At 42.4% G+C, this 26,219-nt stretch overlaps 1 protein-coding gene across 4 annotated transcripts in view; it reads right to left on the minus strand.

Moving 5' to 3' along the window:
• cadpsa (Ca2+-dependent activator protein for secretion a) overlaps positions 1-26,219 on the minus strand; it is a 416,704-nt gene that overhangs the window by 156,588 nt on the left and 233,897 nt on the right. For all 4 annotated transcript variants that reach the window (XM_067998838.1, XM_067998836.1, XM_067998835.1 and 1 more), the window contains exons 7-8: positions 23,403-23,514; positions 16,569-16,708 (exon numbers count right to left, since the gene is read on the minus strand). In XM_067998838.1, coding sequence (XP_067854939.1) covers positions 16,569-16,708; positions 23,403-23,514 — 252 coding nt within the window. The remainder of the gene's footprint in view (positions 1-16,568; positions 16,709-23,402; positions 23,515-26,219) is intronic.

The following is a 26,219-nucleotide window of genomic DNA, read 5'->3' on the forward strand; positions in this document are numbered from 1 at the left end:
AATAAAGGAACTGTCCCTCAAACCACTACTCATCCTACAACGTGACAACACATCAGTTCTCTTTGCCCCTACGTGACTGTGCAAATCATTGTTGCCTGAGTGAAGATATCAGCACCACATAAGTGCATCCTTTCCTGTATAAGTCTAACCTCCATCAATAACAAAGTGCCAAGTCAGTGCACATTCCATTTTATTACAGCGAATTCCAAAGTGCACACAATCAGCCACCACTTTCTTAACACGATGCTTTCTATGGGTGCCTACACGTGCTTTTTTTTTAAAACCTATTCTCTTGCTTCTTTTAGGTGCCATCTGAGGCCAGGGTCATGAGAAGCAGTTGGCTGCTCATGTTCTACAGAAGGCTCTCGGGGCTGAGGTGGCCCACATCTCATGTCAGCTTGCTCCTGGGCAGCCTGGTGTCGCCTCCCACATTCCATGGGGTGGTGCTATGAGGGGGATGGCTGGATGCCTGGCATGTGCTGCTGTACTGGGAGACGGCACTATCATGCAGCTGCGACTTCTGGCTGGCTTACATCTTCATTATCTTCTTCCTCCTCCTGTTCCACCCATTACTGTGGTGGATCTGCCGGAAAGGAGGGCAGAAGTCAAGAATGAGTGAACATCAAACCCTTGGGATTTAAAAATATTGATTCCAAGGATGTTTGTGTCACTGACAAGGCCAGCATATATTGCCCACCCCTTGGGGTGGTGAGCCTTCTTCTTGAACTACTGCAGTCTGTGTGGTGCAGGTGCTCCCACAGTGCTGTTAGGTTGGGAGTTCCAGGATTTTGACCCAGCGACAATGAAGGAATGGCAATTTATGTACAAGTCAGGATGGTGTGTGACTTGGAGGGGAATTTGGAGGTGGTGGTGTTCCTATGCACCTGCTGCCCCTGCCCTTCTAGGTGGTGGAGTTTGCAGGTTTGGAAGAAGCCTTGGCGAGTTGCTGCAGTGCATCCTGTAGATAGTACACACTGCAGCCACAGTATGCAGATGGTGGAAGGAGTGGATGTTTAAGCCAGTGGATGGGATGCCGATCAAGCGGACTGCTTTATCCTGGATAGTGTCGAGCTTCTTGACTGTTTTTGAAGCTGCAGTCTTCCAGGCAAGTGGAGAGTATTCCATCATAGACCTGATTTGTGTCTTGTGTTAGAGAGGCTTTGGGGAGTCAGGAGGTGAGCCACTCGCCGCAGAATACCCAGCCTCTGACCTGCTGTAGTAGCCACGGCATTTCTGTGGCTGCTCCAATTCAGTTTCACATCAATGGTGACTCCGAGGATGTTGATGGTGGGGGACTCGGCAATGGTAATGCTACTGAATGTCAAGGGGAGCTATTGGGGACTCCCAGGGCCATTCCCCCATCTCCGACTGTATACAACTATGCTCCCATCTCTGATGGGTCTGTCCTGCCGGTGGGACAAGACATATCCGGGATGGTGAGGGAGGAGACTGGAATGTTGGCTGATAGTTATGATTCTGTAAGTGTGACTATGTCAGGCTGTTGCTTGACTAGTCTGTGAGACAACTCTCCCAACTTTGGCACTAGTCCCCAGATGTTAATGAGGGGGACTTTGCAGGGTCGACTGGGCTGGGTGTGCCTTTGTCGTGTCCTGATTCGATACTTGGTCGTAGCCAAGTGAGCCAGCCGGTTTTATTCTTTTATTCCTTTCTAGCCGTTTTGATACAACTGAGTAACTTGCTAGGCCACTTCAGAGGACAGTTAAGAGTCAACAACATTGGTGTCTGGAGTCACATATAGACCAGACCGGGGGTAAGGATGGCAGGTTTCGTTCCCTAAAGGACATTAATGAACCAGTTGGGTTTTTAATGTCCATCCGACAGCTTTATGGTCTCTTTCACTGATACCAGCTTTTTAAAAATTGAATTAAAATTCTCAAACTGCCATGATGGAATTTCAACTCACATTCTCTGGATTGTTAGTCCAGTAATATAACCACTGCACTACCATATCCCTAATTAAAGAGACTGAGAACAAGGTGGAAGGTTATATCTGTTGCATGGTGTTTCACATGGATGCGAAGGCGACAGTGTAGGTGCTCAGTCATTTAACTGGTGGTGGCAAAATATTGTGACATTGTCATCCTCCATGGCAAGAGCTGAGTGCCTCCCCAAGAGCACTATGGCCTTCTCCTCAAAGGGAGTGAGGTACTAAAGGTTGGGGAACCCCTCCCCCCCCATCGCCTGTGCCAAACTGTCTTGCAAGAAGATAGAGTGAATGACGGTAAGGCTCGGAGTTGAGGAGTGTGTGCCATGTGGCATGGGAAAGGTGAAATATGGGAGGATGAGGCTGTTAAAGTGAAGGAAGGGGTTTTAGAGTTGTGCATGTACGTAATTGCTGTGAGGGGAGTTGCTAGGCTTTGTGTAAGATGTTGAGTTGGTGCCCTCTGAACCAGAGAATGAAGAATGTGCTGGTGCCCAGGGTGAGCAAGATAGGAGAGAGAGGTGTGCAAGTGTGTACCCTTGCTTGCCTTGCTGAAGATGTGCAACCTTTTGAGGCACTATTCTGTAGTGCTGGGACTGAGGGAGTTGGCTGTCAGTGCTAGTGCCACCTCCCTCCAGGTGGCATGAGTGATCATTTTGGGTGACTTGGTGGATCCACACCCAGGAGGCTGTTATGTTCTGCCTTCAACCCAATCACCCTGGATTTTATTTTCTTCCTCATTTTTCTTCATCACATTTTTTGACCAGAAACTAAACTGGACCAGCCACATAAATACTGTGGCTATAAAGAGCAGGTCAGAGGCTGGGTATTCTGCGGCAAGTGACTCACCTCCTGACTCCTCAAAGCCTTTCCACCATCTACAAGGCACAAGTCAGGAGTGTGATGGAATACTCTCCACTTGCCTGGATGAGTGCAGCTCCAACAACACTCAAGAAGCTCGACACCATCCAGGACAAAGCAGCCCGCTTGATTGGTACCCCATCTACCTTAAACATTCACTCCCTCCACCACCGGCGCACAGTGGCTGCAGTGTGTACCATCTACAAGAACTGCAACAACTCGCCAAGGCTTCTTCGACAGCATCTCCCAAACCTGTGACTTCTACCATAGGCGCATAGGATCACCACCACCTGCAAGTTCCACTCCAAGTTACACACCGTCCTGACTTGGAAATATATCGCCGTTCTTTCATCGTAACTGGGTCAAAATCCTGGAACTCCCTTCCTCACAGCACTGTGGGAGAACCTTCACCACACGGACTGCAGCGGTTCAAGAAGGCAGCTCACCACCACCTTCTCAAGGGCAATTAGGGATGGATAATAAATGCTGGCCTTGCCAGCGACGCCCACAACCCATGAATGAATAAGATAAAAAATTTGCCAACCATCAGTTCCACACAAAAGGCTATCAGTTAAACTCAAAGCTGTGGGGATTCAGGGTACCTTGGAATGGATAAAAAATTGGCTGAAAGTTAGGAAACAATGAGTACTCGTTAGATAAGTTATTGAAGTAAGGGGAAGAATTGAGGTGCCTTAGGGCTCGGTATTGGGATCACTACTGTTTCTAATTTACATAAACGACCTGCATCCAGAAACACAATGCAAAATGGTCAAATTTGCAGATGATACCAAACTAGGAAGGATAGTTCCGAAATTACAGAATGAGTTGGACAAAATATGAAAGCTGCGCAGAACAATGGTAGATATTAATGCAGACAAGTGTGAAGTGCTGCACATAGGAAGGAAAATAGGCAACACGTGCACTCCATGAATGGTGTTGAAATACCCCTCCCATTAGGGAAGCTCCCTGTGCAAGTCACGATCCTTACAGGGAGGTCTGAAGTTTTATTTAAATTAACTGACCGTGCACTATCCGGTGAGGTCAGTGTTGAAATAAATGTGCATTCCCAGTGGGCACTGCAACCTGGTCTACTGCACCATGACAGGAATATCTATCGTCTGATGTCATCAACATGTAGCTAGTGGATCTTCATACACAGCTAGACGAGACTGACAGCACACCACTACACACCCCATCTAATTACACAAAGATAAGTACACATGACGCAGTCGATTCAGCCCAACTGTAATTTGATACAGGACCATTCCTCACACCACCTGAGGCTAAGTTCACCAATCCCGCACTCAGCAGGGAGCAACACTCAAATAAGTTTGGGTGCGAGAGACTTCTAAAACACTCACACTCAAAGGTAGCACAGATTCTCACTTTCATTACCTTCTAGCACAGATCCATGTTGAGCACAAGGTCAGTGAATTTACCTATGGAAAGAAGCGGTCATACCTCTAATTTTAAAAGGAGAAATGAGAGCAATAATTCTTATAATACACCTGAGTAATTTGATTGCTGAACTAATTAATCCAGCTCAGAGAGAACGCTTCTGTGGAGACACTCTTTAATATTACGAATTCTTCTGGGAAATTGTCCAGTCAAACAGAACCATTATATTCTTGCAAATATAGTCTCCCTTCTTGCCATATTGCTTGTGGCTACTGGTAGAGCAATCTCAACTATAGAATGTCTCTAGGCTCATGGATGAAATTATTTGAGCTAAGAAGTTTCTTTCAGCACCTCCATATTGGGCATGATGAACATCTGGTATAGAACTGTGCCTAATGTAATTGGTTTTCTTTCCCTTTTTGACTTTCCTTTTATTTACATGAGCCAACAGACCTTTGGATAAAAGTGAACATTTATGACTCAGGATTCAGTGCACTGGAGGTCTTCATTTTATGCTTCAATACTTGATATTCTAACAAGAGGAATGAGGCATCTTCCAAAAGTCCTTAGCTGTAGTTCTTCCCAAATTAATCAGTGACATCTGCGCATTCTTATAAGACGGAACGCCTTGGACATTGTGTCAATTTTTAAAAGCTCTTGCACATTCCTGGCTCCCAAAATCTCAAATATTCACAATATAAATTATATTAGAGGTGCAAAATGATAAGCAAATAATTCATATGGCCTGAAGTAAGATTTTATAAACTAAGGATTCATTTTAAAGGCTGCCCTGATGACTCAGTGGGTTTATCCAGTGAGTTGTAGAACGATACGCACCTGTAAGTTCCCAGGTATAATCCCAGGTCAGCCTTGAACTAGATGATATCAATCGGGGCAGTTGGGCCATGGTTACAATTAGTATTAAAGTCTCTGGATTAAGAAGGAGAAAATCAGCCAGGGTTCCATGGAAGTTCATGTCTGGTGGACACAAGGTGAGGACAGGATACCCCTCATGGTTGAAGAGCTTGCTGACATTCAATGTCAAAGCTCATACATAAATAATCAGCAGTGGTCACTTGGATATGGCATCAGAGGGTGTCTGGTGCCTATGGATCTGTAGCCTCACCTACAGACAGTGCTTTTTGGGAACTTATGCATAAGTAGCCCATGATTTTCTACCCATTAAAATGAATGAATGAAAAATCAAGGAGTGCCCATATGCTCAAGTGTGGGGTTTCCCAAAATGATCTCTTCAGGGGCAAGGCTCTATGCTAGAAATGTGTAAGTGGAAAATGTACCCAGCAAGAACTCTGGAATTGTCTCTCTAAACCCATCTGCTTTGATACATCTGTCCACACCTTCAAAAGGAGCTACTTCTTTGATGGTCTGATCTAATCTTTTCCTAACTGCTGCTCAGTGACCAATCTGCCCTGTGTGACATTTTGCCACATTAAAGTTGCTATATAAGTGTAAGCTGTTATTGTTGGAGCAGTGCTGAGAGTAAACCTTTACAAGTCACTTGTTCTGCTAAAATCAAATTATAAATCCAACAGTGCAAAAATAATTGAGTACAAATGTAACAAATGATTTTGTCTTAAATTTACATACAGACATTGCTAATAACGTCATCCAGATTGTTAACTATTATAGTGGGAGGACATGCTGGACTAAAACATCTAATAGAACAGATAGTCTTGCTTCAGAAGGGTGGGATTCGGGTAATTGTTTTTGGAAGACAATAACAACTTGCATTTATATAGCGCTATTAACGCAGAAAACATTCCAAAGTGCTTTACAAAAGGGGGAAATAAAAAAAATAGATAAATGGAATAAAGGTGTAGATGCTGAGCTATGTTGTGAGAGGTTGGAGAGGTAACCAAAAGCTTGGGCAAAAAGATGGGTTTCTGAAGGTGTAGTGGAGAGGCAAAGGGGCTAGGGAGAGAGTTCCAGAGAATAGGAAGGCTTTGCCACCAGTGGTGTGAAGAAAGAATCACAAGACCAAAGGGTGAAGGAGGGGTTTTAAACCATGGAGAGGTTTGAAGACGAGGATGACATGGAGTCAAATAGGTCAGTGAAGATGGTGTATAAACTGATATTAATAGCCTTTTAATAAAATACTTGGAATTTCACGGGTAATTTCACTCCTAGAGATTGATTTATGTTACACGTGATAACTTATTTAGAAATTTGCAATGAACCAACAATCCTTCATTATTTTCCATTAAACATTTGTCATGGTATTACATATTTTTATGAGAGAAATTAGAGATATAGAAGTTTGATATTTAGGGTCCCATGAAAATTAGCTCCATCTATTAACTGCAAAACATCACAATTCTGTAGCTTGCCACCTTCAAACACATTTCTAAATTCTTAATGCAAAATCAAAAAAGACTTCAGCCCCTTTGCTCGCATCCTTCCAAAAAATGCATTTGTCCAGCTTCCCATCACTACATCCAGTTGTTTCTTAAGTGAGTTCAATGCCCTGGCCTCAGACAGCCTTCCTGGTATCCTATTCTTGCTGTTGATGGACTCTTAAATCAAAACTTAATCACCAGAAAAAAATTATTACCTTTTCATCCCACTGCAGAAGGAGTATCAGGGATGGCCTTGAACATCAGTCTTACTGTTTCACTAGGACTGACCCGCCACTTGTGTTGTATTAGATTAAAGCCTCAATATAAGCAACAAGGTGGTATTTGTTTAATAAAAGTTTTCTTGAAGGAAGCTATCCTCATCGTTGATCATCAAACATGGACTGTACCTGGCTCGCAGTATAGAATTGCTCCATTCAATGATGGGATTAGAAGAGTAGGGCAAAGCGTCAGATACAACTTCCACAGAAGACAACTTTTAACACTAAAATGTACTTAGATATCCTGCAAATCTATTGGTTCCTGAATGTTATCACTCTCTTAGGCCATTTTGAATAGAGTATAAATTTACACATTGGAAGGATCCTTGTTGTTTTGTAAATGGCATGATGAATTATTTAAGGTTACATATAAATTGTTTGAAGCAATTTATGAAGCACTTCCAAAACATTATATTGACATACATTCAGCTTTTAAACAAAATAAATTGAAACTACCGATTTATAGAGCAAATCCCATATAAAAAATGGTTTTGATTGTTGCAGATAATCAGGACTAGAGAGAAGAGTTTAATTTAATGTAATTTCTGATTATTTGGTATAACGCACTATGTATTTTTGGTCTGCATTATTGGGCTAGCTAATTATTTTATATAAACGTGAACATTCCTTTGATGCAAATTATTAGTAATTTAAATATTTCTCTTGGCTATGAATTGTTTCCCAATACAGTGAATCAGTACTGCTTTTTTTTCTTCTTTTGAGCTAAGGTGATATATACAGTGCTTTGATCATCAATTCTTTGGTGGTTGTACCATTGTATGTATGCAGTTTTATTTCAAAGAATAATTATTGATTCCCATTTCATTATTGAAAGCACAAAATTACAATGACAGTGATCTGCATTTTCAAAACCAAATATCACCTCTAATCTTTGTACATTTTCTTGAGGTGATGATTCCTTTTTCTTAACTGCCAGCTATTTACAAACTTCTCAATACACAGCCAGTAAGCTTCCATTCCAAGGGGTGCTAACCTGTTCTTTTTATGTCACTTTGTCTGTAATAGATATGAAACAAAACAAAACTCTGAAATGAATTGCAGTTGAACGGCAAATAAATCACCAATTCTTGTCTAGACTAGGTCTCCTCCACCTGACATCTAGTCGTGTACAGAATTAGTGGACAGCGTGCTGCATTTGCGGTAAGCAGTGCTCCTAATGGTGACATTGTGGAACGACCTTGCCAGTACACAGCCAGTAATGAATATAACACATGCATGTATTGTGTTACAAGTCAAGTAGTCTGGGAAGAATGTCAGAGGGTATTTTATGGGCATAGATTTTGGCTCTGTCGTACAAAGAATAATTCCTTGTATTTGTGAGGACTTGTCCCTGTATCTATCACAGTGATATGACCTTGCTTGAGTCTGTAGTAAAGCAACGCTGGCACCAATTGAACCAGACTTTGGAGCAGGAGAAACACGTATTGGTGACAATTTGAATTTGCAATTTCAGAGGCTATTAATCTCCACTATCAAAAGTCTAGGTGCTGTAGTCTGACGAGTTTGTCAGAACAGTGGAGGACTGGGTTTTTTATTCCTATAATACATGTTAACTCCAAGCTTGCCAGAACAGCTACAGTTCAATGCTTTTATATTCCAAGTTATTTTTCTCCCCTGAACATTTTCCTTCTCACTTTCTCTCACTTTTCCCTGCAGTCTGCTTGCCACCATTTATCTTCTTCAAGTCAGATGATGTGGACTGCAGACTATGCCACAATTCCTGCCAGTGGTCCATCCAGAAGCCTCTCATACAACAAGTACAACTTCATCAGCTAAGACAATTGATTGCTAGTCCTGGGACTTGGACATCTGACCTGTGACCGAGACTCAAGTCCCTCATTACTGGAACCATCAAAATGCCATAAATCAACTTCATTAACAGGGGAGCCATTTTTTGATTGGTCTTTTACCAGGCCTTTCCTGTGTTCCCAGCATAACATCAAACATTTTCCTGTGAGCAGTCAAAAGCTAAGCATAACCAAAGGAACACTGAACCATTGCAATTGTGGTGCTGTTTTGCTAAACACTAAGGGACTAACAGTGAAATGGAAAGCCCAAATTAGTGAAGCATTTCTGGTGCTGAAGCCCCAAGTTATCGGCCTGAGGCCAGATCACACCCCATATGCAGGATGCACAGCAAAGAAAAGCACAAAACTCTGCATAAGACTAATAAAGGCCTCTAGCTTAATGCAAATGGAAGCTACCTCATAATGCCTGAACAGAATTCCAGCTATTTGGAAAAGGCACTTCAAGGGAAGCCTCCAGAAAGATTTTGCTATTTATTGCTGCATGTCCCTGTACTCCACATGGGGCCACCTTTGTTGCAGGACCTCCTTCCACAAAATCTCAAACAACCAATCTAGGAATTGGGCATTCTGCCCCAAGCCATTTTTTATAGAAAAACACATACACGGCTTTATGAGCACCCAGCAGTCCTTTAGTACCTGCTGGCAAACCGATAAACCATCCCACGACGGCAGTGGTTTCCTAGCATGTCACGCGCGAGACACTGGGAGCTCCATCGAAATCAGTTTGCAGCTCTGCTGAAGCAGCTAGCACTTGCTGTGCAGCAGTCCCTGTGACATTCTGCCAGGACCTCATTATCAGTCCCTGAATACTGTCTAGCATATTTGCCAATCTGACTGAGTATTGCGCAAGCTGCAAGTAGAATGGTGAAATAACACGAGAAGTCTGTCAGGGTTCAGTCGAGGAATACTAAGAGGTCTGTTACCACATTGCGAGTATGTTATAGACCAACAAAAAGTGGGAAAGAAATTGAAGATGAGATTTGTAGGCAATTTAGAGAGCAGCAGTCATATCATTATATTAATGGGGTCCTCAACTATCCTAAGGTAGACTTGGATCAGATAAACATTTGCGGTCAAAATGAGCAAGGGTTCTTAGCATGCATCGAGAATGTTGTACAAGGAAGTATGGAGTGCTAGATCTGGTTCTGGGTAATGAAGCGGGTCAAGCAAGCAACCTGAAGATAATGAACACGTAGAAAATAGATACCATAACTTAATTGGGTTCACATTGAAAATAAAGAATCAGTGTGAGAGATATTGGGCCTGATTTTACCAGGCCTGCGGGTTTCCGGCGGGTTGGGTTTCGGGTGCGTGGCCTCCGCGCCCGGTGAAATTAGTGGGTTGCCCGCGCGATCGTAGCAGGCAATCCACTAATTGGAGCCACTTACCTGCTCCTCCGGGGTCCGCGCTGCTGGTCTGCGCGTCGGGCGGGCTGCGCATGCGCAGTACGATCTGTCAGCTGGAGGCTCTCTAGTTAAAGGGGCAGTCCTCCACTGACAGATGCTGCAACCAATGGAACAAATTACAGCATGGAGCAGCCCAGGGGGAAGGCTGCTCCCAGTTTAATGATGCCTCACCCCAGGTATCATTAGATGGGGTGAAGAGGAGGGGGAGGACACAGATCTTCCACCCGGCGGGCGGGAGGAAGCGGCCTGCCTCTGCCACCAAGAAGGCCTGGCTCGAGGTGACAGAGGGGGTCACCTGCGCCACCAACATATCGCCCACCTGCATACATTGCAGGAGGCGCTCCAATGACCGCAGTAGGTCAGCCACAGTGAGAACACGTGTTCTTTCCCCTACACTCCGTCTGCCACAACACTGCCCCCACCCCACATCTCCTTCGGCACCGCCAACACTACTCTGTCACATCACCCCTCATACCCACTCAAACCCCATCCTCATCTTACCTCCACCTACTCACCTCGCCAGTACTCACCCCGCCACTAACACGCAACCCAATCCTCATACAATCTCATGGCTCTATCCCATACTCACCCTCTCGTGCATCTCCCTCACAGTCAGCCTCACTCAACCTGCCACCACCTGTGCTGCAGCCACAGGGCATGCATCACATATGTGCAGTAGGCAGCGTAAGGCAAACGTGTCGTGAGCATGAAGGGGATGCACAAGGGTGTCTGAGGGTTTGCCACGGGTGTTACCTATATTGAATTTCAGAGCAACAAACATCACACATTATATTGGCACCACCACTGCCATGTCTCCGCGAATCCTGTCTGTTGTGTCCAATAATGCCCGCTCCTGGGTATCACTATGAGGACCCACCACTGATGCCACCCATTGTGTTACTGCAGAGTAGGTGCAGGTGTATTTGCAGGGCTCTTCCGCGCTGACGACTGAGAGACATCGGCGGTGTACCCGGCTGCACCCTGGAAGGATGCGGAGGAGAAGTTGTGGAGGGCAGTGGTGACTTTGGCAGCGACAGGTAAGCAGATGGTGCTGGGGCCAGCCAGGAGCAGCTCAGCATGAAAGAGCCTGCAGATGTCCACGACTACATGTCGAGTGAATCTGCGCCTCCGTGTGCACTGCTGCTCGGAGAGGTCCGGGGAGCTGCGCCTCGGTCTGTGGACCCTGTGGCGAGGGTAGTGCCCTCTGTGACACATCTCTCTCTGCGGTTGCCCTCCCTCATGCTGTGCAGGTGGGCGTGCAACTGCACCGTGTTGGGGGGCTCCACGTCTCTGCGGCGGACGGCGTGGACTGCGAGGCTGCTGGGGCTGGTCATGCTGTTCGTCCTCCGAGGGTGTCCACGCACCACCCATCTGGCAGGTGTTGGTCTGAGGGGTTGTGCAGGGTAGGTGGGTGGTTCCTCGGACTGGGGCTGCGGTTTCGCGTCGGTCTGTCCTCTGGCTTGGCGGGGGGTGGTGGGGGGCAGGGGTTGCCCTATGTGACGCGGTGGCCTCCTGCGTGGGTGAGGGCTCTTCCCCCCCCCCCCCACCCCTGTGGAGTGCACCTTGGCAGCTGCCACAGGCTGCTGGCTGCAACACGCCTGGTTGGAGGGAGACTGTTTCCCCCAGTGTGTGAAACACTCTGCGTTGAAGGTAAAATCCCACACTTCCTGTTTTGACAGCTGATTCAGCTCATTTAATGACCTCAACAAGCAAGGTAAGTACACTCAAGTGGAACCCCGCTGGCTTTAATTGCCTGCGGGATTCCCACCAGCGGGGGCCGCGCACGCAGCCCCGCACGTCATCGGGGAACCCGGAAGTGGTCGGGATCGTGGCGCGATCCGGTCACGTGACTGGATATCGGGATTTTCGGGGCCCCCCCGCTGGAAACCCACAGGAAACCCGACGGTAAAATCGAGCCCATTGAAATACAAGGTCGATAAGATACAGATTAAATACATTCTGATAAGCAGTTAAGGCTGGGGTTACATGGATGGATAGGCAGATCAGAGCAAAATCGAAGTTTAAAAAAGCGATATAAGAAATATAAAAAGCATAGAAGGGAAGTACAAAGGGAGATAAGAAAGACTAACAGGTAGCACAAAGAAGACTGATGGTCAACTTAAAGAGAAATAGCAAAGGCTTTTTATAAACACATAAGAAGTAAAAGGATAGTCAAAGAACAGATCGGATCATACAGAGATGAAGGGTGTACTTAACAGTGAAAAAACAACAACGGTCCTTAAATAGTACTTTTCCTCAATTTTTACAGTGGAAGATGAAAGTGGGACTGTAGGACTAACCAGGCCCAGACAGCAAGTGTCCCACAGTCCCGGAAGGCTGGGGTGGACATAATGGAGACACCAACCATAAGGTTTCAAAAATCTTAGGAAATGGGAATTTTAACAAGGGACTGGATGATGTTACATCCCTGCTTCAGAAAAGGAGAAGGGATAAGCGAGAAAATCATAGGCTAGTTGTCTTGCCTCAGTTTTTGGTAAGCTTCTAAAGCTAGATTTTGCAAAATCCTGTGTACTTAGGCCTTGCACACAGCCAGAGCATATTGAAAACTCATGTTTTCTGTCCACTAAAATCAATGGTCAGAAAATTGTAGTGGGCGTTGGAATTTCCAATATGCACTCTGAGGGGGTGAGGCTCCCTGCTCAAGCACAAAGGCAGAAAATTATCCCAACGTGTTTTTTTTAGTGTAAATTAACTATGACCAACAACTGGTTTGGAAACTCTTAAACAAGCATTATTTACCCATATCACTGGGATCCCTATTTGTCTGCATGGGAATCCCAGGGATTAAATTTTTCCTTCCTGGGGATAAAAAAAATACTAAATTATAAATAGTAAGTTAACGCGTTCTAAGGTCTCAAAACATTATAATATCCAGGACTGCTTTTCCTGTGAATGTCTTTTTATAATATGCGTGTATTATATAAATATAACAATACCACAATTTAATGGTAGGTTTTCTGAAAGTAAAATTCAACCAAATCAGTGCAATGACCCACATAAATCTGAATTGCTTTTCTTTTTGGGGCTGATCAGGATACAAGTGACAATTTTTGCACATAACTAAAGTGATACATTAGCACTAGACACTGCACTCTTGACAGTACTGCACTGCTCTAAAATCCAGCCACGTGCTCAACTGTGGCAAATAAGATGTACATGTTGGCTCAGCTGTCCAGACACAATTCTTTTTACCATTTTTTAGCAATTAAATTCTTCCTTCATATATTAGCTCCATTTGCCAATGTGATCATTTCTTATCAAATCTGTCCAGTTATACTGCAGCTAAACCTCTGTGTTGATTCCTCTGCTGGTCCCTAGCCATTCCTTAAGGCCCCATTCCCTTTTTGTGCGCAGATCACTATGACTGAAATACATCTGCAATGACCCAGTTATTCCTGTAGCGATTCATACTCTGCTCACGAACTCTTCATTGAGTTTATCTTTTAATCGACTGAATGTTCCCTTGCAAATTATGTACACCTTTTTCATCATATTAACTATATTTATCACGATATCCTGCCAGTTAAAATGCTAAATGTCAACAATGTAAAAAACATCTTTAATCATGTTCTTTGAACAAATGAGGGTATTCATTCCAAGTTACACTCTTCATTGTGGTGTCAATATTTTAATAGGATCAGGTAACCAACAGCTGACTTAATACTTTTACCAAACTCTGTATTACTATTAGCAACACACTTAGAAAAAAGTAATTATATAAAAGGGAGACAAATATGGGACTTGTCCTTCTATTTTATATTCAGTATACAATCTGATCAAATTGTCATACAAGAGACTAGCTGGAAAAATTGACTGTTGCATGCAGTTCTGCACAATCTGTAAACTAACTATTTTCTGTGTTTTTGATGGAAATTGAAATGACTGTCATTGCAAGCAAGGGAAACAATGGTGATTAAACATTGCATCGTTTTCATGGCTACAGTCAGCATCTGAATACTGTGATTGAATTCTGTGTGGAACTCTGATTAAATGACAGACCTGAATACATTAGCAGTGGTAAAACAGAGGAAATACTGATAATACCACAGAATGCAAAGCTTAGCTGCTCATCTACCTCCGTTTGTTGTTACTGTAATGTTCTAATTAGGGGATAAAACTCCTACTTTACCAAAAATTAGGAGAATGCCTGATTTATTTCACTGATGAAATCGCAAGAACTTGTAACTTTAAAATGTGCGATTTTTTGAGAATGTAATTTCATTAGTGAATTGTTACTTATGGAGAAAAATAAGCATTTTCCCATTTCTCATTAAAAGAGGAATTTTACATCAAGGAATTCAATATTTGAACACTGGGATTTAGAGAAGTACAACTAGGTTGGAGCAGGTTCAAAGTCTAAATTCAGTCTTCAGCCTTCAGAAGGTCATTTAAGTATTTCTGAATGTGAAGTATGATTATTTAATGGTGTAGTACGATATAGCTGCATATAATATTCATCACAATGTAACTGGTAAACTAGTGTGTAGCTGACAGTCAGTACAGCATCTGTAGTTGATACCTATTGCAAGAATCATTGCTTGTAGAAAAACCTGCAGTAACCTGACACCATAGGGTTAATGTCTCTACAAGGATACAGAAAGATTCAACCAGATATATAGCACATTTAAATGTTAGGACAGAATTTCCTCTTTAGCACAGGGATATAAAGCATCACCTGGAAGGAGCACATAGAAGATCTGACAGGGAGGTCTGCACACCCATAAGGTAGCTATTTCGACAGATGTATTTATGTAGTCTTAGTAGGGATTCCCACTTTAATGAGGAATGATTGAATTAGAATCCTTTAATCTGGATAAGTTAATGTAGTTAAATGGAAGGTGTTCATCTTGTTTCTAGACAGAAGTAAATTGTAGATAAAAGTACTGTTATAGAATGTTAAGATGATTAGATTGTTTTCAAGTTTCCCTACAAGCAATGATTCTTGCAATAGGTATCAACTACAGATGCTGTACTGACTGTCAGCTACACACTAGTTTACCAGTTACATTGTGATGAATATTATATGCAGCTATATCGTACTACACCATTAAATAATCATACTTCACATTCAGAAATACTTAAATGACCTTCTGAAGGCTGAAGTCTGAATTTGAACTCTGAACCTGCTCCAACCTACTTGTTCAAGTATGGTTCAGAGGGTTATCCAACAGTTGTAATAGTTTATAGTGATATGTAGAACAGTTAATTTAGTAATATAAATTAGGAGAAGCATTAAGATAGATAGTATAAAGTATAAATATACGCAAGATACTAGCTAGAATCAAGGAAGAGATTACCAAACCAGGAAGAAAGACGATAACAGAGGAAAGACACCTGCAATTAAACTGTGATCTGACCTAAGAGGTTGTTGTCAGCACCCTCCTCCCAGCGGCAGTGCTTCAACAGAGTGGGACTTCCTCCTGCCCCTCCGACATTGCTTCAACCCGGCCCAGGTTCATCAGGTATGCATGGGGCTCCTAGTAGGGTCCCCACCACCACAAGGGTGCCCGCCATTGCCTGGCTGCAAAATCCTGGTGCTGGTGCAGCAGGTCCGCCATTACAGCACCAGAAGAGGCAGCCAGGCCTTTAAATGGGCAAAAGTTCCCTGAAGATCTGCGAAGAGGCTGCCTTATAGACCACACGGGTCTACACAGCAGGTAAGTGGAGGCCAGAATGGAGGGAGCTCAGAGCCGTTAACACCGCTTGTGGAGGAGACTCCAGCCTTGTACGTCTTTACATTAATGTCATCCAAGCTATAAACGGGAAGTGAATGAGAACTGCCTACAGATGCCTAACATTGCCAATCAACTACTGGAATCTTACCGTTATTCTAGTTAAGTTGAATTCAGCGAAGACTGAGATACTGTCATTCCGAATTTAAACAGCAAATACAATGTTACAGTAATTCCAAAATCAAGTTATTGTTCTGGTTATAATGCCAGATTGAAACTGTATTATCTGTAACTACATAGAAGCAGTGAAATAAAGTAATTTCCAGTATTACATCAAGTTGTGTATCCTGTTCAGTATTGTTAGGAAGAGCCAGTAGTTAAATGATGATCAACCAGTGCAGCACTCCTGATGGTGTATGAGCTGTGGCTAAATTTTTTTGATTGAGTTAGTTTGTATAGGATGACTCAAGAACCAAATGAAGCATCGGACATTAAACTCCTAGAAATAAACCTACATTTTGAACCATTATTCCTACACACTGATATTTAACACAGTAACTAAAGCTGATACCTGTCCCTGCAATTGTAACTGAGTCATGAAGCAATCCTGTAACCGCACTTATTTCAAATGAACAGAAGTGCTGTCGAGGGTCTGAATTGATTTTAATATTTGGAAATGACTTAAGAGGTCAGATATGATAGTTAGACAACCAAATGTCATGAGTCTTAAGTGATATTATTCTACCTAAACCAACATCGCCATCCCTTATTTTAATTACTGTCATTTATGGGCTACATACTTACCCACAGTGTTTCATATTCTGTGGTTTGTCCATCCGAACTGCCAATTTAATTTTCAGATCCTGATCAGTGCTGTTTTTCGAAACAACCATTTTGTGCAAATCGGCTGATTTTGGACTGTTGGGTGTAGGATGCAAGACAACCTGAAAAAGAATACACAAATAATGGTATTTCACTGACTGGAGCAGTGTAACTATGAACTGGATTACAGTCATGGGGAAACACATAACTGCAGTTAATTTGCCAAGAAAAAAAATTTGGGGAGGTGGAAAATTAAACAAACATTATTAACGCTCAGATTTGTATCGATCTGGCTAAAGGTGACACAACTAAGGAATAGTATGCTATTCATTCTTCGATTCTAAGATAGATACAATAGCTGTGTGGCTGAGGTCTGTATTGATATGCAGGGTTATAGAAATCTGATGAACACAATAATAGCAACACAGTTGGTGTTTATCAATAATCATTAAAAAAATAAAAGCATTTCTACAAAATGTAGTAACATTCAGCCATGGAGTATGTTAATGAGAAGAAATATGTCAGTTAAGATAATTTGGTTTAATTTTATTGTCATCAGCCGGACTCATATATGTTTAGTTGTGAAATTAACGGCATGGAATTTTCACCTGCTCCTCCACCATAACTTCGCCAAAAACCATGTTTAAGCGGAAAAATAGGATTTACGTCACACTAACTGGTGTATCAGTTTGTTACAACTGTATTTGTGCATTTATCTATTCCTGGTGTACCTATCGATTACAGCTGAACTTGTGTATCTGTTACTGGTATTCCTGTCTGTACAGTTTTACGTGCGCATTTATCTATTACTGGTATTTCTGTCAATTACTGGTACATCTGTCTATTACTGGTGTACCTATCTGTACAGTTCTACATGTGCATTTGTCTATTGCTGTTGTAATTGTCTGTTACAAATGTACTTGTGCATTTATCTGTTACTGATATATCTGTCTGTCTATTACTGGTATATCTGTTGTACCTATCTGTACAGTTCCACATGTGTATTTGACTATTACTGTTGTAATTGTCAGTTATAGATGTACTTCTGCATTTATCTATTACTGGTATATCTGCCTGTCTGTCTATTACTGGTGTATCTGTCTATGACTAGTGTGTCTGTCTGTTGTAGTTGCTCTTGTGTGTCTGTCTATTACTGGTGTATCTATCTTTCTGTCTATTACTGGTGCATCTGTCTGTCTGTTACTGGTGTATCTGTCTGTCTGTCCATTATTGGTGCATCTGTCTGGAAATTACTGGTGTATCTGTCTGTCTGTTACTGGTGTATCTGTCTGTCTGTTACTGGTGTATCTGTCTGTCCATTATCGATGCATCTGTTTGTCTATTACTGGTGTATCTGCTATTACTAGTGTATCTGTCTGTAACAGTTGCTCTTATGTGTCTGTCTATCACTGGTATATCTGTGTATTACTGGTGTATCTGTCTGTCTGTGTCTATTCTGGTGTATCTGTCTGTCTGTGTCTATTCCTGGTGTATCTGTCTGTCTGTCTATTACTGGTGTTTCTGTCTATTTGTGTCTATTCCTGGTGTATCTGTCTATTACTAGTGTATCTGTCGGTTACAGTTGCTCTTGTGTCTGTTTATTACTAGTGTATCTGTCTGTCTGTCTATTACTAGTATATCTGCCTGTCTGTGTCTATTCCTGGTGTATCTGTCTATTATTAGTGTATCTGTCTGTTACAGTGTTCTTGTGTTTCTGTTTATTACTGGTATATCTGGGCCAAAATTCCTGGGGTGGGAAAGAATGAAACTGGGGCAGATCAACCATGGAATCAGCCAGGAAATAAGAGCAGAACCCGGATTCACTAGGTTGCTACCCCATTTTGTCTGTTTCAAATCCTAATCAGTGGGGGAAGAGGGGAATGGGGGGGGGGGGAGGCAGCAAATCTTCCACTGGCTCCCTCCTTACCTCTATCAGAGATTATGGGGGTAAGTCTGGGGTCATTCCTGAGCTATGCTGGGAATTCTGCCAATTATGCACTCCTTTGGCCCAGCAGAAGCTACGTCTGCTGAGAGTAGGTGTGGTTCTGTACCAGGCCTTCCCAAGACCCAGAAATATTTCCCAGGAGTGGAGGGATCAATTACTTTAAAGAGAATGCTCCGTCCATTTCCCTTCGGGGAAAACTTAAAAAGTTTGTGTCAACCTTGCCGGCCAGATACCGGCATCTGGCTCTCCCCCATCTGCTTTCTAATTGCTGGAATTTATTATGAATGCAAGGCTGGTCCCACTAATTGGCATTTTAAACATTTACAACAGAAAGGTACATCACCTTGTGGACATTATTCATCACTGGATTCAACAGTCATTATTCTTTAAATTAACATTCTACACACAACGGAAAAAATCAACCCATTTTCTCTTTCAGATGCTGAGAAATATACTATGCTTTTCCAGCATTTTCTACTAATATTTTAGATTTTGATCGTTTGATGTCTTGATGGCTTAACTGTCACGACATAGATGACAGGTTTAATATTTACAAAGCATTTTCTTATAAAGATACAAGTTGATCGCCCATGGTATTGTTCATGGATAAAATACCCTCTAATTCTTCCTGACTCCTTCTCCCTGCCTTTCTGTTTGTTTTACAATTTTCTGACAGACACTTGGGGGGGAGTTGCGTCTGTTGCACCTATACAGTCTTGGATCAGCTGTTCTACTAATTAAAATGATCCTGTCCCCGAGATTTGGGATGATGTCCACGTTCTCTGAAGCAGGTGGCCAAGAGTCCCAGTCCGCTGCATTTCCGGTGGTGAACAGGGACCCTGGAATTTTGGATCCTGTATTACTGGTGTCTGTTATAGCTATAGTTGTGTATCTATCTTACTGATGTCCTGGGTTCTGAAAGTACACTGTGGGACACGGGGTACGAATAATTAACGTGTTTGTATGAAATTCTTCTTTCCACTTAGCAGAGGGATTAAATGGTGATACATGACTCTGCCTGTCATTGGCATCTCTGCCTGTTACTGGTGTTTCTGTTACAGTTGCACTGATATCTATGTCTGTTCCTGCTGTCACTGTCTGTGACTTATGTCTCTGTTACAATTGTAATCGTTTCTATGACTATTAATAGCATCTGTCTGTTAGTGGCGTCTCTGTTACAACAGTACTGATTCTCTGTTATTGGCATCTCAGCTTGTTAATGACTTATCCCTTACAGCCAATGTCTCTCTCTATTTGTATTGGTATCTCTGTTACAGATGTAATGGGATCTCTACCTGTTGCTGTTGTCTTTGCCTGTGGTTGGGTGGTTCTGTCTGTGACTAGCGGCTATATCTGTGTTTGGGTGGCCTTATCAGTGAATGGGTGGAGCTGTCTGTGACTGATGGATCTATATATAACTGGATGGCTCAGTTGATGACTGGGTGACTGATTCTGTTACTTTTGTATCCAGTTAGAGGACAATTGGTTGGTAATTCTGAACAAGCAAAATCATCTGCAGTGCAGACAACTCATTAGTGATTATATAATCACCATATTGCAACTCCTTTCTGATTGCAGATCATTATTTTGTATGCAAGACTGGCCTTGCTTATAGGTGTTTTAAATATTTACACCAAAAAGGTACATCACCTTCTGGATATTACTCATCATTGGATGGAAGTCATTTTCCTTTAAATTACAACTGTACTTGTGCACTATGGACACGTTAACCCATTTTCTTTTTCAGATACTGATGAATATCAGCATTTAACAAGAAATTGATGTATTTAAAGGGGAAGCTAGATAAGTACAAGAGAGTGCAAGGAATGGGAGGATATGCTGATTGGGTTAGATGAAGTAAGGTGTGAGAGGGCTCGTGTGAAGCATAAACACCGGCATTGACCAGTTAGGCCACATGGCCTGTTTCGGTGCTGTAATTTCTATGTATTTCTATGAATATACCGTGCATTTCCAGCGTTTTCATTGTTTGATGTAAATGACCAAATTGGTGCATTAATGGCCACAACATAGACTTGATGTACATAAAGCATTTTCTTCTAAAGATACTTATTGATCACCCATGTCATTGCTCGTGAATATAATACTCTCTAATTCTTTCTGACTGCTTCCTATCTTTCTATTTGTCTTCTACTTTTACTGTCTTTCTTTCTTTAGCCCCTCTCTGTATGCCTCACACACTTTATTTTTCTTTGTTTCTTTATTATCCTCCAATATTCTCGTCTATAATACTTTTCATCTTCAGGATATATTGGGAATCACAATTGCAGATGTTTATGTTTTAAATTTGTAGGGTGTTTTTGCGACTGGAAGGATGTTTCCAGTGGGGTCCTGCAAGGCTCAGCATTAGGTCGCTTGCTTTTTGTGGATTATATTAATGATTTGGACTTGAATGTGGGAGGCTTGATCAAGAAGTTTGCAGATGATACAAAAATTGGCCGTGTGGTTGATAGTGAGGAGGAAAGCTGTGGACTGCAGGAAGATATCAATGGACTGGTCAGATGGGTAGAAAAGTGGCAAATGGAATTCAATCCAGAGAAGTATGAGGTAATGCATTTGGGGAGGGCAAACAAGCAAAGGAGTACACAATAAATGGGAGGATACTGAGAGGTGTAGAGGAACAAAGGGACCTTGGAGTGCGTGTTCACAGATCCCTGAAGGTAACAGGACAGGCAGATAAGGCGATTAAAAAAGGCATATGGGACACTTTCCTTTATTAGCCAAGGCATAGAATATAAGAGCAGGGCGGTTATGCTAGAACTGTATAAAACATTTTTTAGGCCACAGCTTGAGTACTGTGTACAGTTCTGGCCACCACATTACAGGAAAGATGTGATTGCACTAGACAGGGTACAGAGGAGATTTACGAGGATGTTGCCAGGGCTGAAGAATTATAGCTATGAGAAAAGATTGGATAGGCTCGGATTGTTTTCTTTGGAAAAGAGACTGAGAGGAGATTTAATTGAGGTATATAAAATTATGATGGGATTAGATAGAGTGGATAGGGAGGACCTATTTCCCTTAGCAGAGGGGTCAGTGACCCCGGGGGCGTAGATTTAAAGTAATTGGTAGAAGGATTAGATGGGAGCTGAGGAGAAATGTTTTCACCCAGAGGGTGGTGGGGGTCTGGAACTCACTGCCTGAAAGGGTGGTAGAAGCAGAAACCCTCAACTCATTTAAAAAGTACTTGGATGTGCACTTGAAGTGCTGTAACCTACAGGGCTACGGACCAAGTGCTGGAAAGTGAGATTAAGCTGGATAGCTCTTTGTCAGCTGGCACGGACACGATGGGCTGAATGGCCTCCTTCTGTGCCGTAACTTTCTATGATTCTATGATTCACTGTCATTTTGTTGTTTTTTTCCTTTTTGGTTAATACATTACAGAATTCTAATATTGGGGTTGGAATTTGCTGAGTTATCACTACTTGTCTTTTGGAATAATTAGAACATCTTAAATTTAAGGCCCGATTTTAACGTCCCCCCTCACCCGGCAAGAATGGAGTATGTGAGGGATTTAAAATTGGGGCAGCGTGGCATTCGCCTTCTTTGCAGCGCACTTGCTCTCCACGCTAATTTAACAGGTGGGTTTTGGGCAGCGTCAGAAGCCCTTGCTGCAAGCAGGTGAGGACCTCATAAATATGCAAAAGTCAAGGTCCTATAACGTAAGTGGGATCCCCACATGATTTTAACGTGCAGTTGCGTGTTTGACACCCAATGCCAGCCTCATCAGGGAAAACTGGCACCAAGCAGAGCAGGTCCAGAACAAGGCCAAGAGGATAATTAAAAAAATTATGTTTCCTTGTGGGCGGGGAGGAACAGGAGTGCTCCTCTGGGCCCCACGTGGAAACCTTGGGACTCAATTGCCCTAAGCAACCCCCTCCACAGACTGCCATCGCTTCTGGAGTTCCACCGACGCACTTACCTGACTGCCGGGGTCTGCTCTCGTGCATCCCTGGCGGTGGCCTCCAGTCACCTGAAATCCCGCTCCTGCCTACTGGCGAGGGACTGATTCCTGCTGGGATCAGGCAGAAGGCTCAACAGCGAGATGGGCAAGTGGCCCGGGACTTAAAATGATCCAGGCCTCACTCCAGTGGGGCCACATGTATCTTGAGCTGAAATCGGGCTTTTGTTTCTTTTTTGTAAGCCATTTGTTTAGCCAATGTAGGAAGTTATAAATGTTGCTACTTGTGTTCTACAATTATGTTATGCTGCAATACATAATATTTATTTCAGTGGCATATTTTGCAGCGAGTGAAAATTGAGCCAAGATTGACCCTATGTATTATTTTCTAATATCCTTTAGCACTGCGGAGACTAAAGCCCCGATTTTAACTCAGGACTACAGGTGTACTGGTGGGGGCCGAGGCAGGTTGAAAAGTGTCCTGATTTTGGCAGAATGAGGCCCAGGAGATTTTAAAGACAAATCTCCCAGTTAAAGTGGTCTGGTTGAGTAGAGAATGTGTAACGAATCATAAAGCAGTGAGTGAAAGGCTCTTATACACAGAGTAGTATGTGCTTGTGTTAAGGGATGAACAGACAAGCATATCAGTGCCAGATTTACTGGCTGCCAGCTGCAATATTCAGTATTATACTGATCACAGCACAGAAGATGAGTCCCTTATTCAAGATGCACCCATTGTGGTCCAATCAAGATGTTTTTAACAGCATAGGAAATAAAGGCAGCTTTACCCGTTTGTTATTTTCTCAGAGACCTTTGGGCAGTGATATGTCGTGAGTGTGCTATAGGGATTGAAAACCACTCCTTTGGCAGCAGACACTAAATGCAATCAGTACAGACTTGGCACTGTCTCACTGGCATAAATCATTAATTGCAGGAAGTAAGAAGCACTTACCCGCCCAAGCTCTTTGTCCTCCAGAGCCAACACGCCAGTGCTCTCTGTGAAGAGTTTCACCTTTACTGCAGGAAGTGGGTGTGTGCTGGTGAAGTCACCTTGGGTACCCCAGCTGGAGAAAAGAAACCATTGTAGAAATGTTAAATTTAGTCTCTTTTAAATATCAGATTTCCAGATCAAGCAACTAATCAGCCTTTGACATAACGAAATTTAATCTATCGTTTTAAAATCAGAAGTTAGGCTTTTAAATAACTTAAAATGCTAAGCTCATCCACAAACATAATTTATTTTCATTAAAAAGCACCCTCACAGAAAATGCTAATTGCAAAAAGTCTAGGTTGTTAGGAATTGAAAGCTAAGATTTAATGCACAGCTGGAGAATGAAATAGAGTTAAATCAGGAAAGGTCACATGGAATAAAGTGAAAAGAGAAAAGCTTTAAGCATTCAGGTAACAGTCACAACATTTAAGCTTGAGACAGATGTGTACAGAGTCACAGTAAAGTAGGGAGGAGAAACATACGGTCCTCCCCTAAAACATGCTGTCTCTAATCTGACAGAATTAGTTACTGTAATGTAGCCCCTATGCTTGCTGATTAGGATATGTGAAAAAGCTCCATGAAGGGACAATGGCAGGGGGAAGAGATGATGCCAATCTAAGCAAACATAACATTAACCGCGCATTTTTGTAGATGACTCAATCAAGAAGATTGCTCCCATATTTTGATTGTGACATATTTACTTTCCTGGCCTTTATTATCTCCCATCTCAAAGCAAATTCCGATTCTCACTCTTTTCGTGTAACAGTTGCACCGTAGATATTTGTAAAAGTGCAAATTCACAAAATAGAAGCAGATACGGGTCCATCAGACAGAAATAACCAATTGAAAATACACGCTGCTGCTTGAGCATCTGAAAAGGTCACCACTCCGGAAACACTGTTTCATGCTATCATGATCCTGTCCTTTGCAGCCTTGGTACTTGCCGAATTCTGATGACCAGATTCAGTGGTAAAACTTTACATATATTTTCCCTTTGATACTAACATTCACTAAGGCACAACAGCAATAGCTTATGAAATACTGTAATGCTGGCCCTCATTTGCATTCCTGACCCTGCTCCACCTCCATTCATTCAATATACACCTGCTTCAATATAAGCTTTTTTTAAACTTCATTGTTTTCTTTGGGTTTTTGCCATGTAGGCTGAGATCCTATTTTCCCTGTGCAGTGTTAATAAGGACACCTCAAATTTTAACTGTACATAGACAGTAAGATCATATCCTGTTTCATTGTATAGCGTTCTTTATTTCTGGTATTTGTCACCTCAAATTAAATATTTTCTTAAGCTTCTTCGCATCAAACATCTGACCAAGAAGGCAAGTGTTTTCTCATTATTACCGTGTAGTGAGAATAGATTATTATTTAATAGCAATAGAATGAGCCGTTTATGGGTATGCTTTCCCATGTGCAAGGGCTTGTCACATGGAAAACAGCTCTTGGTCTTCGCCCGGGCTATTTCCATACATGCCAATTGTCTGTGTTTTAAGCTTACAGACAGCCTTTCAATGTGTCAGCTATCGAGTTTCACAATAAAAGTCAGCTTTTTCCACTGGGATTGGAGGTTGTCAATATTAACTAGTCAGACCAGTTGGAGGGTAGGATTTTTGGCACATTTTTCTAAATAACATGTAGATTTGTGTTTCTGCATTTGAAAATTGAACCTTCCTGTAAAGTTACATTGAAATCTGTACCACTACATTTATTTTCATATTTAAAATATTTGTAACCCAACCAGGACCATTTTTGGTTTGAAAGGTAGGTTCCAAAATATCAGAAAATGAATCAAATAAAGTGTCAAGAATCAAAGTTTTCTGATGACATGGCCCAAGGCCCTAAGAAATAAATCGTGTGCTTTCAGTGCTCACATCCTCCTTCAGTAACTTCTAAATCAACCACTGCTAAAAACTGTGCACTTTATTTTTTATCTCCAGCAATAAAAGTGATCAAATGGTGGGCAGACCTGAAGTTTAATTACGGGAAGCCTATGTTCCCACTGTATTTTTCATCGAACTCAGTCAATCTTTTGATCTGTTACTAGGCTTATATTTGAGGCTATTTTTGAGCTGTCAGCTTTTTTCAGGCTTGTGTCAGCTTTTTGGAAACTGTTGGTTAGTTTTTGCTAGTTTTCTAGGTTGGTACGAATGGATTTTCTGCTAAGCAGTTTGGCCCATATTTTTAAAATCATTGCTGGTAGAGATGAAGCATTGTTTAACAGCAAATCGTGAATCCTGCTTATGTTCCTGCTGAGCTGGAGACAAGACTGCAACTTTTCTAGGTTTTTACTCAAAAACAGAAACTTTAGGGGTGATTTTCAACTGCCCTAACAGGCCTGTCCTGCCAGCAGGCTAAGCTTGGGAGCCAGCCAATTTCCCCTCTCCCACAACTGGCGAGCTACAGTGGGACACCTGCAGTTCGTTGGCGACATATCGATGAGGCCCAGGCCTCAAAATGGCTTGGCCTCAAGCTGCCACTCCACCGACTTCACTCCTGTTTTGGCAGAAGTCGAAGATTACCCCCTTTAAGTTCACAGAACTTTGTGTTGGCCTGAACATTGCTGCATGACTTAAGTGTGCTGTTAGCAGTGAATGACAATAACTGAAATCCCATCTCCAATTTATGTGAAATGCCCACAGGTTCATTAAGCCCATGGTATTTAGTGGGAATGGGTGTGCAGGTGGCAGCCTGCTGCTGTTTGAGATTAATGAGATTGTAAATTTACCTTTGTCCCAGAGATTGGCTCTATTAACACCCACAGTG

This window comes from Heptranchias perlo, chromosome 17, assembly GCF_035084215.1.
Source record: "Heptranchias perlo isolate sHepPer1 chromosome 17, sHepPer1.hap1, whole genome shotgun sequence".
In the NCBI taxonomy this organism is placed as follows: domain Eukaryota; kingdom Metazoa; phylum Chordata; class Chondrichthyes; order Hexanchiformes; family Hexanchidae; genus Heptranchias; species Heptranchias perlo.